This window comes from Urtica dioica, chromosome 4 (genome assembly GCF_054948205.1).
Source record: "Urtica dioica subsp. dioica isolate 48M chromosome 4, U.dioica_male_clone48M_v1_H2, whole genome shotgun sequence".
Taxonomy (NCBI): Eukaryota; Viridiplantae; Streptophyta; class Magnoliopsida; order Rosales; family Urticaceae; genus Urtica; species Urtica dioica.
Window position 1 is genome coordinate 44,937,602 of NC_142759.1, and position 12,274 is coordinate 44,949,875.

At 40.7% G+C, this 12,274-nt stretch overlaps 1 protein-coding gene across 1 annotated transcript; it reads right to left on the bottom strand.

Annotated features, from left to right (window-relative positions):
• Window positions 1-7,679: 7,679 nt before the first annotated feature.
• LOC149401610 (MATE efflux family protein) lies at window positions 7,680-9,758 on the bottom strand. Its single transcript, XM_089612689.1, has 7 exons — window positions 9,540-9,758; window positions 8,850-9,475; window positions 8,720-8,776; window positions 8,395-8,633; window positions 8,146-8,264; window positions 7,944-8,030; window positions 7,680-7,769 (listed from the first exon to the last, which is right to left on the bottom strand). Exons 1-7 carry the CDS (start codon window positions 9,720-9,722, stop codon window positions 7,698-7,700), a joined length of 1,383 nt encoding a protein of 460 aa, XP_089468815.1. The 5' UTR covers window positions 9,723-9,758; the 3' UTR covers window positions 7,680-7,697.
• Between the last annotated feature and the right edge of the window lie 2,516 nt (window positions 9,759-12,274).

The following is a 12,274-nucleotide window of genomic DNA, read 5'->3' on the forward strand; positions in this document are numbered from 1 at the left end:
AACTTTTTTAGGTGCGACTAGTCGCACCTATTTGCGTATCAAGTGCGACAAGTCGCACCTGATTACTAGGGTTAGTTTATAAACTCAACTTCGTCTTCTTCATCTTCTTCAGCCTCTCCGACTCTCCCTCCCTCTGCGACTCTCCGTCCCTCTCTCCCTCCATCTGCGACTCTCCCTCCCTCTGCGACTCTCCCTCCCTCTCTCCCTCTCTCTTCTCCGAGCCTTCTCCGACGTCCAAGTCAGCGCGCCGCTCTTCTCAGACCGGTCTTCTCCTCCTCCATCGGTCCTTTCCTCCGCAGCCGCTCCTCCGCGCCGGTCCTCTCCTCCACGCCGGTCCTCTCCTCCGCCTTCGCTCCTCCGCGCCGGTCCGATCTCCTCCGCCTAAGGGATAATATTTTTTTGTGTATATATATATTAATAATTAGTATTATATATATATATGAAGAAAAAATAAATTTAAATGGTTTAGTATGTTTTAATTAGTAATTTAGTATGTTTTAATTAGCATATATAATTAGTGTTAATAATTATTAATTAGTTTTAATTAGTAATTTAGTATGTTTAGTTTCAAATTCTATATATGTGTTTAGTATATTTAGTAGTTTAGTATTTACGTTTCAAATCAAATAAATTGTTAGTATGTTTAGTTTGATTTTGATTGTTAACATGTATTAATTAATGTAATTATTGTTGTTAATATATATAGTATTTATAATTAGTTTAGTAACATGTATTAATTAATGTAATTATAATTGTTAATATATATAGTGTTTATAATTAGTTTAGTAATATGCTTAGGTTAATGTTTAGTTGAAATTAATTGTAATTGTAAAAGTTTAGATAAAATATTATTTTGAAATTGAAATTGTAATTGAATTCAAATTGGTTAATAAGTTGTTAGTTTAGTTAACTAATTAATTTATAGTTTAATTGTTAACACTTTATACTTAATAATGAAATTGGTTATGTAACTAATTTTAAATTTTAAATGTTAGTTTAATTAAGATTTTTTTTTTGAAGAAATAGTTTAATTAAGATTGAAATTGGTTAATTGTTTAAACTATTTTATAATTAGATTAGTTGTTTATGATATTGTAATTAATTAATTACTGAGTGATTGTTTTATAGTTTTCATTGATAAAATGTTGTGACCGAGCCACGGAGGCTCGGTTTAGGACTTAGTTAATTAGTAAGATCGGACTTTCAATGCTAATTAATAAATTCGTGGTGTCGTCCACGTTTCTTTGTTTTCTAATCATGTTTTCTTCTTATAGGATGTCGACTGGAGCAGGTGAAGGCAAGGATCCACCACAGACGCCGGGATCCTCCGGATCGAAGAACACACGTGGACCAACAAAGGGTCTCGTGTCAGCGAGAGCAAGGGTAGGGACTCCTGGTGCGAATGTAGTTCGCTACGATCGGCGACACATGATGTTCTACCAGGACATCTGGGAGCTAAATCCCATGATCGGCACCTTCTCGAACCGTCTTGGAAACTTGATCAAAACGACTGGAATGAAGTCGAGCCTCAGCATGTGACGGCCGTTATGACCGCAATCCATAACGAGTACCGTTTTGTGTACGAGGATCCTGCAACTGGCGAGAGAGTGCCAGCTGATTGCATTCGCAACGAGATATAGTCTACTATCATTCGCGAAATGAAGCGGTTGCGACGCAACCAAAAGTCAAAGTTATCATCTAGATTCTTCAACAAGTTTTGTGGGAAAATAGAGCTCGCCAGAGAAGAAACACCAAAGGGCTATACGCACGAGGCTTGGTTGAAGGCAATAGAGGAGTTCAACACACCGGACCATAAGGTATGAGTTGAACATGATTTGTTTTTCTCATCGAATCGAATTAAATGAATTTATGTCTCGCAGGCAAAGGCTGATCGCAACAGACAAAATGCGAAGAAGAAGCAGACAAAGGCCAGACAAGGGTCGATACCTTTTTTCGCTCATCGACAGAAGGGCATAAGTTGCTTAATTTTTATTAGCATTAGACACATTAGTCTTATTTTGATGATTAAAACTTGCAGAGGAAAGAGGATGGGACATTGCCCTCCGCATTAGCGACGTGGGAGAAAAACCATCAAGATGTTAACGGCAACTGGACAACGCCCTTCGTGAATCAACAATTTGTAAGTTACTTTATTTAATTACTTAATAATAATTATATAATAATTTTATTTGGTTTTTTTGTAAAGGCGCGAATCAACGCCCAAGTGGAAGATATTTTGCGACAAGCGGAGGAGCAAGGCGAAGAGCTGAGCCTCGAACGCGCAGAGGAGTATGCGATGCATGACGTTCTCGGGCCACGCCGTGATTGGGATGTCGAGATAAGACCCATGACCCCAGTTGGGGCTTTGAGTGTGGCTCGAGCTCAAGACGGAAGCTCGTCTGGTTTGTCATCTCACTCACGTGCCGATCCAGTACTGTATACCGAGTTGCAAGCTCAGCTGGCAGCACAACAAGCTCAAATGGCGGCACAACAAATCCAGATGGAAGAGATGCAGCGACAGCTGCTCTCGTTTACACAGATGCATACTCAGGCTTCCCCCACAAGCCCACATCCTCAGCCTACGCCGACATCAGCGGCAATGGCTGATAATGTGATGCCAGGTTCTGCGGAGTTTCGTCGAGATCGTCCTAGTGGTAGCGGCAGTGGCCGAGGAGGAAGCAGCAGTGGCCGCAGAGGCAACTTATTTGGAAGAGGAAATTCCTCTATCGATAAGTTTTGTAGGCAACAACGAAAATAGTTGGACTTGTATATTTTTATATTAGCGAACAAACTCGTATTAGTTGTTTGTATATTAAAAATATTTGAATATGAAATATTAATTTCTAATTCTTATTATAATTCTATTTATTTGTAAATTTTTTTTTTCAAAATAAATTGGGCATCAGATGCGACTAGTCGCACCCAATACCCTTCCCACCTTACCTATTGGGTGCGACTAGTCGCATCTGATGCCCACTAACCGCACCCAATACTATGGCGGGAAGAGTATTGGGTGCGACTAGTTGCACCCAATAAGTTGGCGGGAAGAGCATTGGGTGCGACAAGTCGCACCCAAAAGTCAAATTCCCGGCTTATTCTTAAGTTCCCACGGAAAAATAGGTCCGACTTCAGGTGCGATAAGTCGCACCCAATAGTGTCGCACCTAATAGTATATACTATTGGGTGCGACATGTCGCACCCAATAGTATTAGCTGCGGACTTTTAGGTGCGACTTAGTCGCACCTAAAGTCGCACTCGATAGTACTATCGGGTGCGACTTTGTGGGCATCAGGTGCGACAAAAGTCGCACCTGATGCCCATATTTGTAGTAGTGAATAGACTTGGGCGACCAACTAGGAGAAAAGAGGAAGCTTCTTCCAACCTTGGTATTTTGATAGGAATGGGAAATAAAGATTATGCCCATGAATATTTGATATTCATTAGAAAAGAGGTAACTACCACTTCAAGGCAATCCCTCCTCCTATAAATACCCCACATCATTCACAATGTTGAATACACAATTTTAGAGATTGAGAGCTTCTCTCTCTAAATTGTTGGCCACCCATCTCTCTCTCTCTCTCTCTCTCTCTCTCTCTCTCTAGATCTCTTCTTGTTCTTTTCTTTTGGCACCTTGGTCCTCATTAGACCTAGTGTTTTGTTTTAGCTCTTTGGCTCCAAGACAAGTTCTTGAGTCATAGTGTTTAAAAGTGTCCACACACTAAATCCTAACCATACTCGAAAGACTCTAGTGGTAGAAACTTTCGTGGTTGCTCACAGGTTCAAGAAGACTAGTGGGAGAGACAAGCGTTTCAACCTTCCTAAGGCTTCTCGACATTCAAGCTCCATTCAAGGTTGGTACTGAGTGAAAATTCAAATTAATTTTAAAATTTTAAATTATACGCTCATGCACTTTGTCTAGGTAGTAAATCGTTTTACGTGTTTTTAAAGAAATTTTATATTCCGCCGCTTGCTAGAAGAGATCATCTTTTCTTAATCCTAGATCTATTCCAACAGTACACACAAACAGAGTTTCCCCCACCGCGACTTCCACCGAAAACACAGACATGATGACTCTCTTTGAAGAGTTAAGGGACAAAGTGCGAGGTCTCTACTAGCTGCACAGACCGTGACGCCCGACATCTGCAACATGATGGAGGACATCGCCTCGCCTTTCACCATGGATATCCTCGCAGAGGACTTCGCACGTGACTTTTGCCTCCCGACCGCGTCAACTTATGGCGGGAAGACCAACTCCTTTTCTTACACCCAACATTATCATCTATGGAGGAAAATGGGTAAACACTCGTCGGCGATCATGTGCCAGGTATTTTGCCTTGCCCCTATCATCTATGAAGAATTACAACAAAGTTTTCTTGCCCGTTTCAATGGCTCTAGAGAACAGAAGTTTAGAAAGAGCCACCTCCGGACAATCAAGCAGAGAAGGAACAAACCTTTGCGCCAATATCTGTCGCGATTCACCGAGAAGTCGAAGAAAGTTGACAGGCTTGAAGACGGAGACGCCATCTTGGCGATACTTAATGGAATCTAACTTGGAAGGTTCCTGACTTCTTGATACTCACGGATAGTACATTACCCTCAAAAAGTTTGTCCACGGCCGAAGAGCAAATGACCCAGGATATCGAAAGAGGGAGGAGGATAAGTCGGACGAATCAAGAAAGAAGAAGGCGCGCACTGACACGTCTAGTTGTCCCTCGGATGATCAAGGGCGCTTACTGTGGGAGTGGATATCGTCCCCTTCCACCAGGCGAGTTGGACCAATTAGGCCCGGAGCAAGTTCGGCCCAAAGGGGGACAAGATAAACGTCAGTTCGGCCTAGAAATCCTAGGCGCAAGCGAGATCGGCCCAAGACAATAGCAATACTTCATCAAAGGACGAATCCCAACTCGACCCGGGCCCATAAATGTTCCTGGACGGCCCCCCCAATTAATTCAAACGAGTGATCACCTAAGAAACGGTCAAATCGCCTAAAGGTGGGGGTGTACGCGAGATTGAAGGATCGAAGACCGGTTCTGCTCGTACACGTGTATCGATCTGAAGAAACAGGAGAATCAGCGAGCTAGCTATAAAAGCTCACTCCATTTTCATTTTACGCCACTGAATGATTGCGCTATATTTTTCTATACTCATTTGGAGTTTTCCTGCTTATTCTCAAACAATTTCCTATTCTTGTAAGGTGTACGTTCAATAATCAATAAAAGGAATTTCCTTTCGCCCTTTCTATATTCAAATTCGTATTATCTATTAATTTCTTTCAAATTTCGGTTTGATCTTCATAATCGGATTCTGAGACCCTTAACTCATATAAATAAATATACGAGACAATTCGAATAAATCTGGTATAGATTGTTGGGACGAGAAATCGGCTCAACACTTACTGGCCGAGAAGTTTCGAGGTAACTTGAACTTCACTCCGCTGAACACCCCTCCTGAAAGGATACTGGCGTTGGCCCGCGAGAAGTTCGCCACCCCCACGTCCCTAAGAGACGATCCCATAAAGCGAGACTAGACTCGATTCAGCGAGTTTCACTAGTGCCGCGGACACCAAAGTTCCGATTGCATCGACCTGAAGAGATAAATTGAGAACCTTATCCAGAATAGGGAGCTAAAGAAATTTGTTCTCGCAATGATTAACCACACCAGAGCGTCGACGAGTAGACAAGACGCCACCGTTAATGGAGCAATGCGTGCCAACAATGCCCGGGTAGAAACTTATCTCAACATCGTCAACTAGAAGGCTACCTAATAGATTAGGAGCTCGTGTCATAGAGCGAATCCCAAGGCCCAAATGCCCACCTTTTGTGAACTTTTTACAATCCACCATGTGAAAAGTTTTCTGTTTTATTTGTTATCTCCTATGAGAGGCCAACTTTTGTAATCTGCTTTGCGAGAACCCAAACAATGAAAGTTAATCTTTTTACATCTCCATATTAGACTCGGCCTTCGCGGCTTCAAAAATCTCGACCCCCGTAGTTTCGGGTCACTCGATCCCCGTGATCGAGTCTCTTAGCCTTCATGGCTCCAAAAATCTCGAGCCACGAATGAAAATTTAACCCAAGCTTCAAATCAAGACTCACGAGACGTCTCTCGGACAAATTTCTAAGCTAGGTCCTCAAAATGGAATCTTGAGTACGTACTTCAAGATAAGTTCCTTGGCAAAATCTTCAAGATAAAGTCACAAATATGACCACCCGGCCAAGGCTACTACTCGGCCATCTCCACCTCTCAGCCAAGACTACTCCTACAACAAGACCATCTGTCTATGAGATCATTCGTCCAAAATGAGACCACTTGTCCATACGAGACCACTCGTCCAAACAATACCACATTTCCAAACGAGACCACTCATTCATCAATCACTCAGCCATGACCACTCATCCATCAACCACTCATCTAGCCAAGGCTCATGGCCAAAGCAACCTTAAGCCTAAAAATTCCTCTTTTGCCTCACTCATTTAAGGTTCAACTATAAATACTTCCATTCAACACAAGGTAAGTCTTTCTCGAGTAAAAAAATATATGCTTTACTTCAGACTCACTATATTTTTTTCTCTTGACATTTGAGCCAAGATATTAGCCTCCCACCTCAACCAATGTTGAGCGTCGGAGCAAGCGCCAGGGGAAACTCCCTCCGCGTCCCTCTAGTTCATGTTTCTTGTATTTTCAGGTAAAGAACACGAAGAACCCGACGAATCCGAAGATCGTGAAGAGCACGAGGAACTCGAAGAACTCGACGAACGCAAAGAACCCAAAAATGGTGAAAAACCCGAAGAACACAACGAACTCGATGAACATGACGAACACGAAGGCAAAATATTGACGAAGTAACAAGAAATTGAGAACCTCTTTCCGGCGAGGTAAATATGACGAGAAGGTGAGATTTCACCACACTCAACCTACGTGTTGTCATAGAGTCCGGCCCTGGACTGAATCACGGACGGTTCTAAATGTTAATTTAAAAATGGCGTTAACAAGAATAATATTTTAAAAAAATGTATATTTAGTGTTTAAATTAAATGAGTAGTGATGTTTCAATAATAAACAAATTAAATGAAGCCAAAAAACGAAGAACCCTTGGCTGGGTTGGAGACTTGAAGTAATAACCCTATTAAGTTGACCCATATCGTAATTGCATAAAATTTTGCGAGTTGACCTGCAATATTAATATTTTATAAGAGGAAGGTCTTAACAATGAGAAATTATATAATTCGTTGATTTACAAGTTTTCTTACCAGTTTTACCATCGTTTTGTCCTTTACGCCATAAATGACTCGATTCAAAGTTCAAAGCTTCAGGCCAATGAAATATGGACAAAACAAAAGGCTCCGTCTAAAGAAGCTGAACAAAATGATTGGATCTTAACTGTTAAAATATTTTCGATATTTGATGTATCGTACCAAAAAAAAAATTGTATTTAGGCTTAGGCTAAAACTTTATGACTTGCGAGTCCTGGAGTGGCATCAAATTTCAGTGTCAAACGAATCAACCTTAAGAGCAGACAAACTATAGATATCTGTATAACCGTGAAATGAGCAATTTAAATTTGTTGGCGTGAAAGTTCTCTATACCTCGTAGACTTGCTAATCACTAATCTTACAAAAAAAAAGTAAAAAAAAAAAAAAAAAAAAAAAAAAACAAAACAACCCTTCAAAAATAGTAGAAAAAAAAAAGAACCGACTTTATATCTTTATTACATCATATTCATCTTTATTTCCGGACCAGCTTCGTATCCTTTCAGATGCTTGTTCAACCTGAGAAATGGATCACCATCAATTGATCAATTAGGAAATAATAAAGTATTTTTTTATTTATCGAGATCACTCTTATTAGTTAAGAAGTTAACTTCCATGAATACATCTTTTATATATGCGGTTTTCTCAGGAGTCTAAAGAAGAAGGAAATATAGCCATAGAATCCACTTTTACCTCTTTCTTCCAATTGGTTTTACATACAATATATACAAGGATAACAGTCTGCAAGAATGTCCCACATATCATCCCAATCCAAATCCCCTAAAAATAATCAAAATAATGTCCATTAGCACATATCATCAACCTAATTAAAGAGAAACGAACAAAATGGAATAATGTAATATTCTACAATATATATGTACATATATAATATTACCTCAACTTTTAAATTGGTTTTGTAGCCAAGTACAAACCCAAGAGGAAGCCCAATTACATAATAGCAAAACAAGTTAATATAAGCCACCAAAGCTTGCCAACCTCCTCCAACAGCCACACCTGCCCAAAGAACAAATAAATAGAAAAATCTTAATCATAAAAAAAAAAAAAAAAAAAAAAAAAAAATAAAAAAAATAAAAAAAATAAAAAAAATTCGAGTGGCTTTTAATTTTTAATTTTATTTTTTTACCTGATATAACGGGCTGAACACTATTAAGCACCATTGTGATACCAAGAAGGAATGCTAACCGAGAAACAGCCTCTTCCATTTCCTTGCTGTCAGTGAAGATCTTGGCAAAATGATCTTTTGTCAGCAATACAAGGGTGGCAAAGAAAATCCCAATGCAGAGAGACACAATGCATGTGACAATAACAGAATATTTTGCTGCTCTTGGATGTCCTGATCCAAGCTCATTGGACACCCTAACACTGAGAAATGAATGAAAAGTTAAAGATGGTGAAATAAATGTAGTAATAATAAAAGAAACATAGATATAGATTAGAAAATTGTCAACCTCACAGCTGCATTAATCCCAATGAACAACATGCCTTCCCAACCATTGATATTCATGCTGAAGAAGCAGAGACCATACGGGGTTAGTTTATAAGCAAAGAGGCAGAATAATAGAAAGAGAGGAGTGATACCAGATGGAGAGAGAGCCAACGGCAATGACAGGGTTGTCGAGATGGCCAGTGAGGACAATGATGGTCATGAAGTACCAGACCTCGAGGCAAAGCATGACGGCGGAGGCGACGGAGAGCCTGAGGAAAGGGAAGAGGTCGGTGAAGGCGAGGCGGGAGAAGCCCTTCCAGCCGTCACGGCACCAGCCGAGGATGTAGACGAGCTGGGCGATGGCGACGGCCCAGGCGGAGATGTCGTAGGCGGCAGCCGCCCCGGCCGTGCCCCACCCGAGCACGCGCACAAAGACGTAGAGCGTGGCGCTGTGGAGGGCGAGGGCGGCGAACCCCACCCACGCCAGCACCCACACCTTGCTCTGCGCCTGCAGGAACTTCTGGGTGGGGAAGTTGACCGCCAGCGAGAACATCTGAGGGATGATCCGCAGCGTGAACTCCCCCGCCATGTCCGCCAGCTCCTCCTCCTGCCCCAGCACCTTCAGGATGGGCCCCGAGTAGATGTACAGCGGCAGCAGCGCCACGCACGTCGCCCACAGGATTATCCACGACCGCTGCATGTATATCCCCAGCATCTCCACTTGCCCCGCCCCGAACGCCTGCCCGCACAGCGTCTCCAGTGCGCTCCCCATCCCAAGCTGCAAAAACACCAATTACTACATATATATAACCATCCATTGCATTCATCCATTCTCCACGTACCAGAAAGCCGAACGAGAAATTCGCGATGACGGACAGCGAGATGGCCACAGCAGAGAGCTCCACATCGCCGATGTGCCCCACAAACACGTTCGTAAACGAGTTGATTCCGTAGTTGCACCAAATGTTGAAAGCTATCGGGGCCGCGATCCCCCACAGCTTTGACGCTTCCAACGCACACACCATCTTTGCGTCCTCCAGCCCCCCTATCTTCGGGTAATCTCCATTCTCCTCCTCGTCCTCGTCTTCCGCCGCGGCTCCTACGCGCTTCGTGGCCGCGTATTGCAGCTCTGCCACGTCAGATAATTCCTTCCCGTGACGCCCATCCTCCGACGCTGCGATCCCATCGAACCCACTAATGATAATGGGCACTTCTTCTTCATCCTCGTGATTCCCTATTTTGTCTCGCCTTTTTGTGCCTTCTGATATCTCTATGCGTGATGTCAAAACTTTGGAGAGAATTGGTGACCGGCTTTTGGGAGGACTATAAAAATGGAAAGACTAGAGGCGAAGCATAAAACAAGGAAATAAGGCAACGGCGACAAATGTAAGACCACGATTGTATTCATTTTTGTGTGTCTCCACTCTATTGAGCACAAGAGATAATATATAAGCTTTGTTTTGCCTTCATTAACTTTGATTGCACTATTGTTCGGTTATGTGTATTTTAATTTATTGTCTCATGCAATGCAATTTAGGTTTTTATTTTTTATTTTTTATACGCGCGGCGCATGGTATAAATTATGGTGCTCTTTTAACTGAAATTAGAATTGACATTGTAAAACCCACATAACATATTGATCAAATTTGAAAATTTAACTTGATGAGGTGGTATTTTTATTTAAGTTTTATAATTCTTTAAAATTTGTCTTTCACACTCAATAAACTCATCACTCACCCACACCCGTACATCTTCTCTACCTCCACTGTGCAGTTTCTCTCTCCTCTCTCCTCTCTAATTTATTTTCTCTTTTCTCCATTTCCGGTGGCTTTCTTGACCAACCGGCGGGATGTAAGATACACCTCCACCACCATCACAAAGTACTTATCACAAGGATCATTCTAAGTACAAACCTTCAGCTTGTGGAGAAGTTGTCGTTCACCGAAAAAACTTGACCGAATAATTTGAGTACTTATCAAATAATTTTTTCGGTCGCCGGCAATCTCCGCCGCCGTCGCCGGAGCTTCGGTCTTGGAATTTTTAGTTTAGACTATTCCCATAATTATTTCGACGATCCGAATGCAACCGTGAACTCAGTTCGACGTGATTTTTGAGCGTTTCAAAAATCAGCTGTGTTCGATGATCACGTACTTCGAGACTAGCTTCATGTCGAGCAATTTTCAGGATCCAAAAAGGTAGGGATTCTATTACTCTTCTTTTGTGAGAGTTTTCTTTAATTAAAAATGGTTAGTACTAGATAGATGATTAGGTGAAACATTAAACCAAATAGGCCTGTTCCAAATGTGTCAACAGGATAAAGTTTTTGAATAATCATAACCTAGTATTATACAAATTAAACTGGAATCAAAGTATTCATTATCGGGCGATGCGCTTCCGTCCGGGGACATTATTGTCCAAAAAAGTTGATTGGATGGAGCGATGACACATTCCGCTTTCCTTTGCTGCGCATCGAGTTTATGCGGGGCGAGATTCGAGGTTACCGGTCGTTGAGCCCACCTTGACCAATTACTTTGCGCGTCCACCTGGCACCTTACAGCCTAAAGTGGCTACTCTTGACTTCATGTCAGAGGTTTCGTTATTACTACAATTTGAGTGTTAATAAGTTTTGCTTTTAATAATAATCAATTAATAATGTAAGTTGATAATATAGTTTTTGATAAATAATATGGTATTAAAATGAATAAAACCTACGTTGGGTAATGGTTCTCATATTGAGCACGTGGAAGCTCACCTATTTTTTTCTTTTAATTCCACTCCAGGTGTTTGAAAATAAAAGATCTGATTATAGAAATGTTGTGGCATCCCAACGAATGAGTGGAGATACACATTTTTGTAAAGTATTCTTATATTGACTGTAATATTTTGACTGATATGACTCGATGATATTTGTCGTTATTATATATAAATGGTGCTACACTAAATTGTGACGGTTTGTTGAATGGTCATTGAATTTTATTTTGTTTACGTGTTTAAATCCCATAGGTGAAAATTATGTTGACTTTTCAAACGAGGTTTGACGTGATGTCTTATATTTTGTTGTCTAGTATTATTTCTCTTCTTGAGTCTTTTATTTTATTTTTCCGTTGACCCCAATTTTTGGGGCGTCACAAATATATTGTTGTTGTGTTAAGGAATATGTTTGTTTTCTTTTTTACATTTTTAATTATATATTTACAGTGCTAACTATCGAATGACAGATGATAATCTTGGGCATCATTACAGAACAAAAGGGAAATATTTGTTCTGATTTTCCCAAAATCCAGAACTGGAATCATGGTCTGGCTCCAAATTGCCGACAAAAATTATCTGTTCTAGTTTTGGAATTCGAATGGAACAAGGTTCTATCCAATGATCCATAAAATGGAGTCGTTTCATTGCTATACGGTATAAAAAAAATTCATTTCTAATATCTCCATACTCTTCAATCACACTCAAATCTCTTAGTTGATAAATTTTTATTATGTAGTTATAATTATAAATTTTAGAGTAAACTACGAAATAATATTCTAATTTTTTATTTTATACTAAATAACATCCTCACTTTGTAACTCTACAA

Coding starts and splice junctions, on each gene's coding strand:
- LOC149401610 (XM_089612689.1), bottom strand. CDS start 9,722: ATGGTGTGTGCGTTGGAAGCGTCAAAGCTGTGGGGGATCGCGGCCCCG. Junction 9,476..9,539: donor ATTTCTCGTTCGGCTTTCTG/GTACGTGGAGAA, acceptor GTGTTTTTGCAG/CTTGGGATGGGGAGCGCACT. Junction 8,031..8,145: donor AAACCAATTTAAAAGTTGAG/GTAATATTATAT, acceptor GATTATTTTTAG/GGGATTTGGATTGGGATGAT.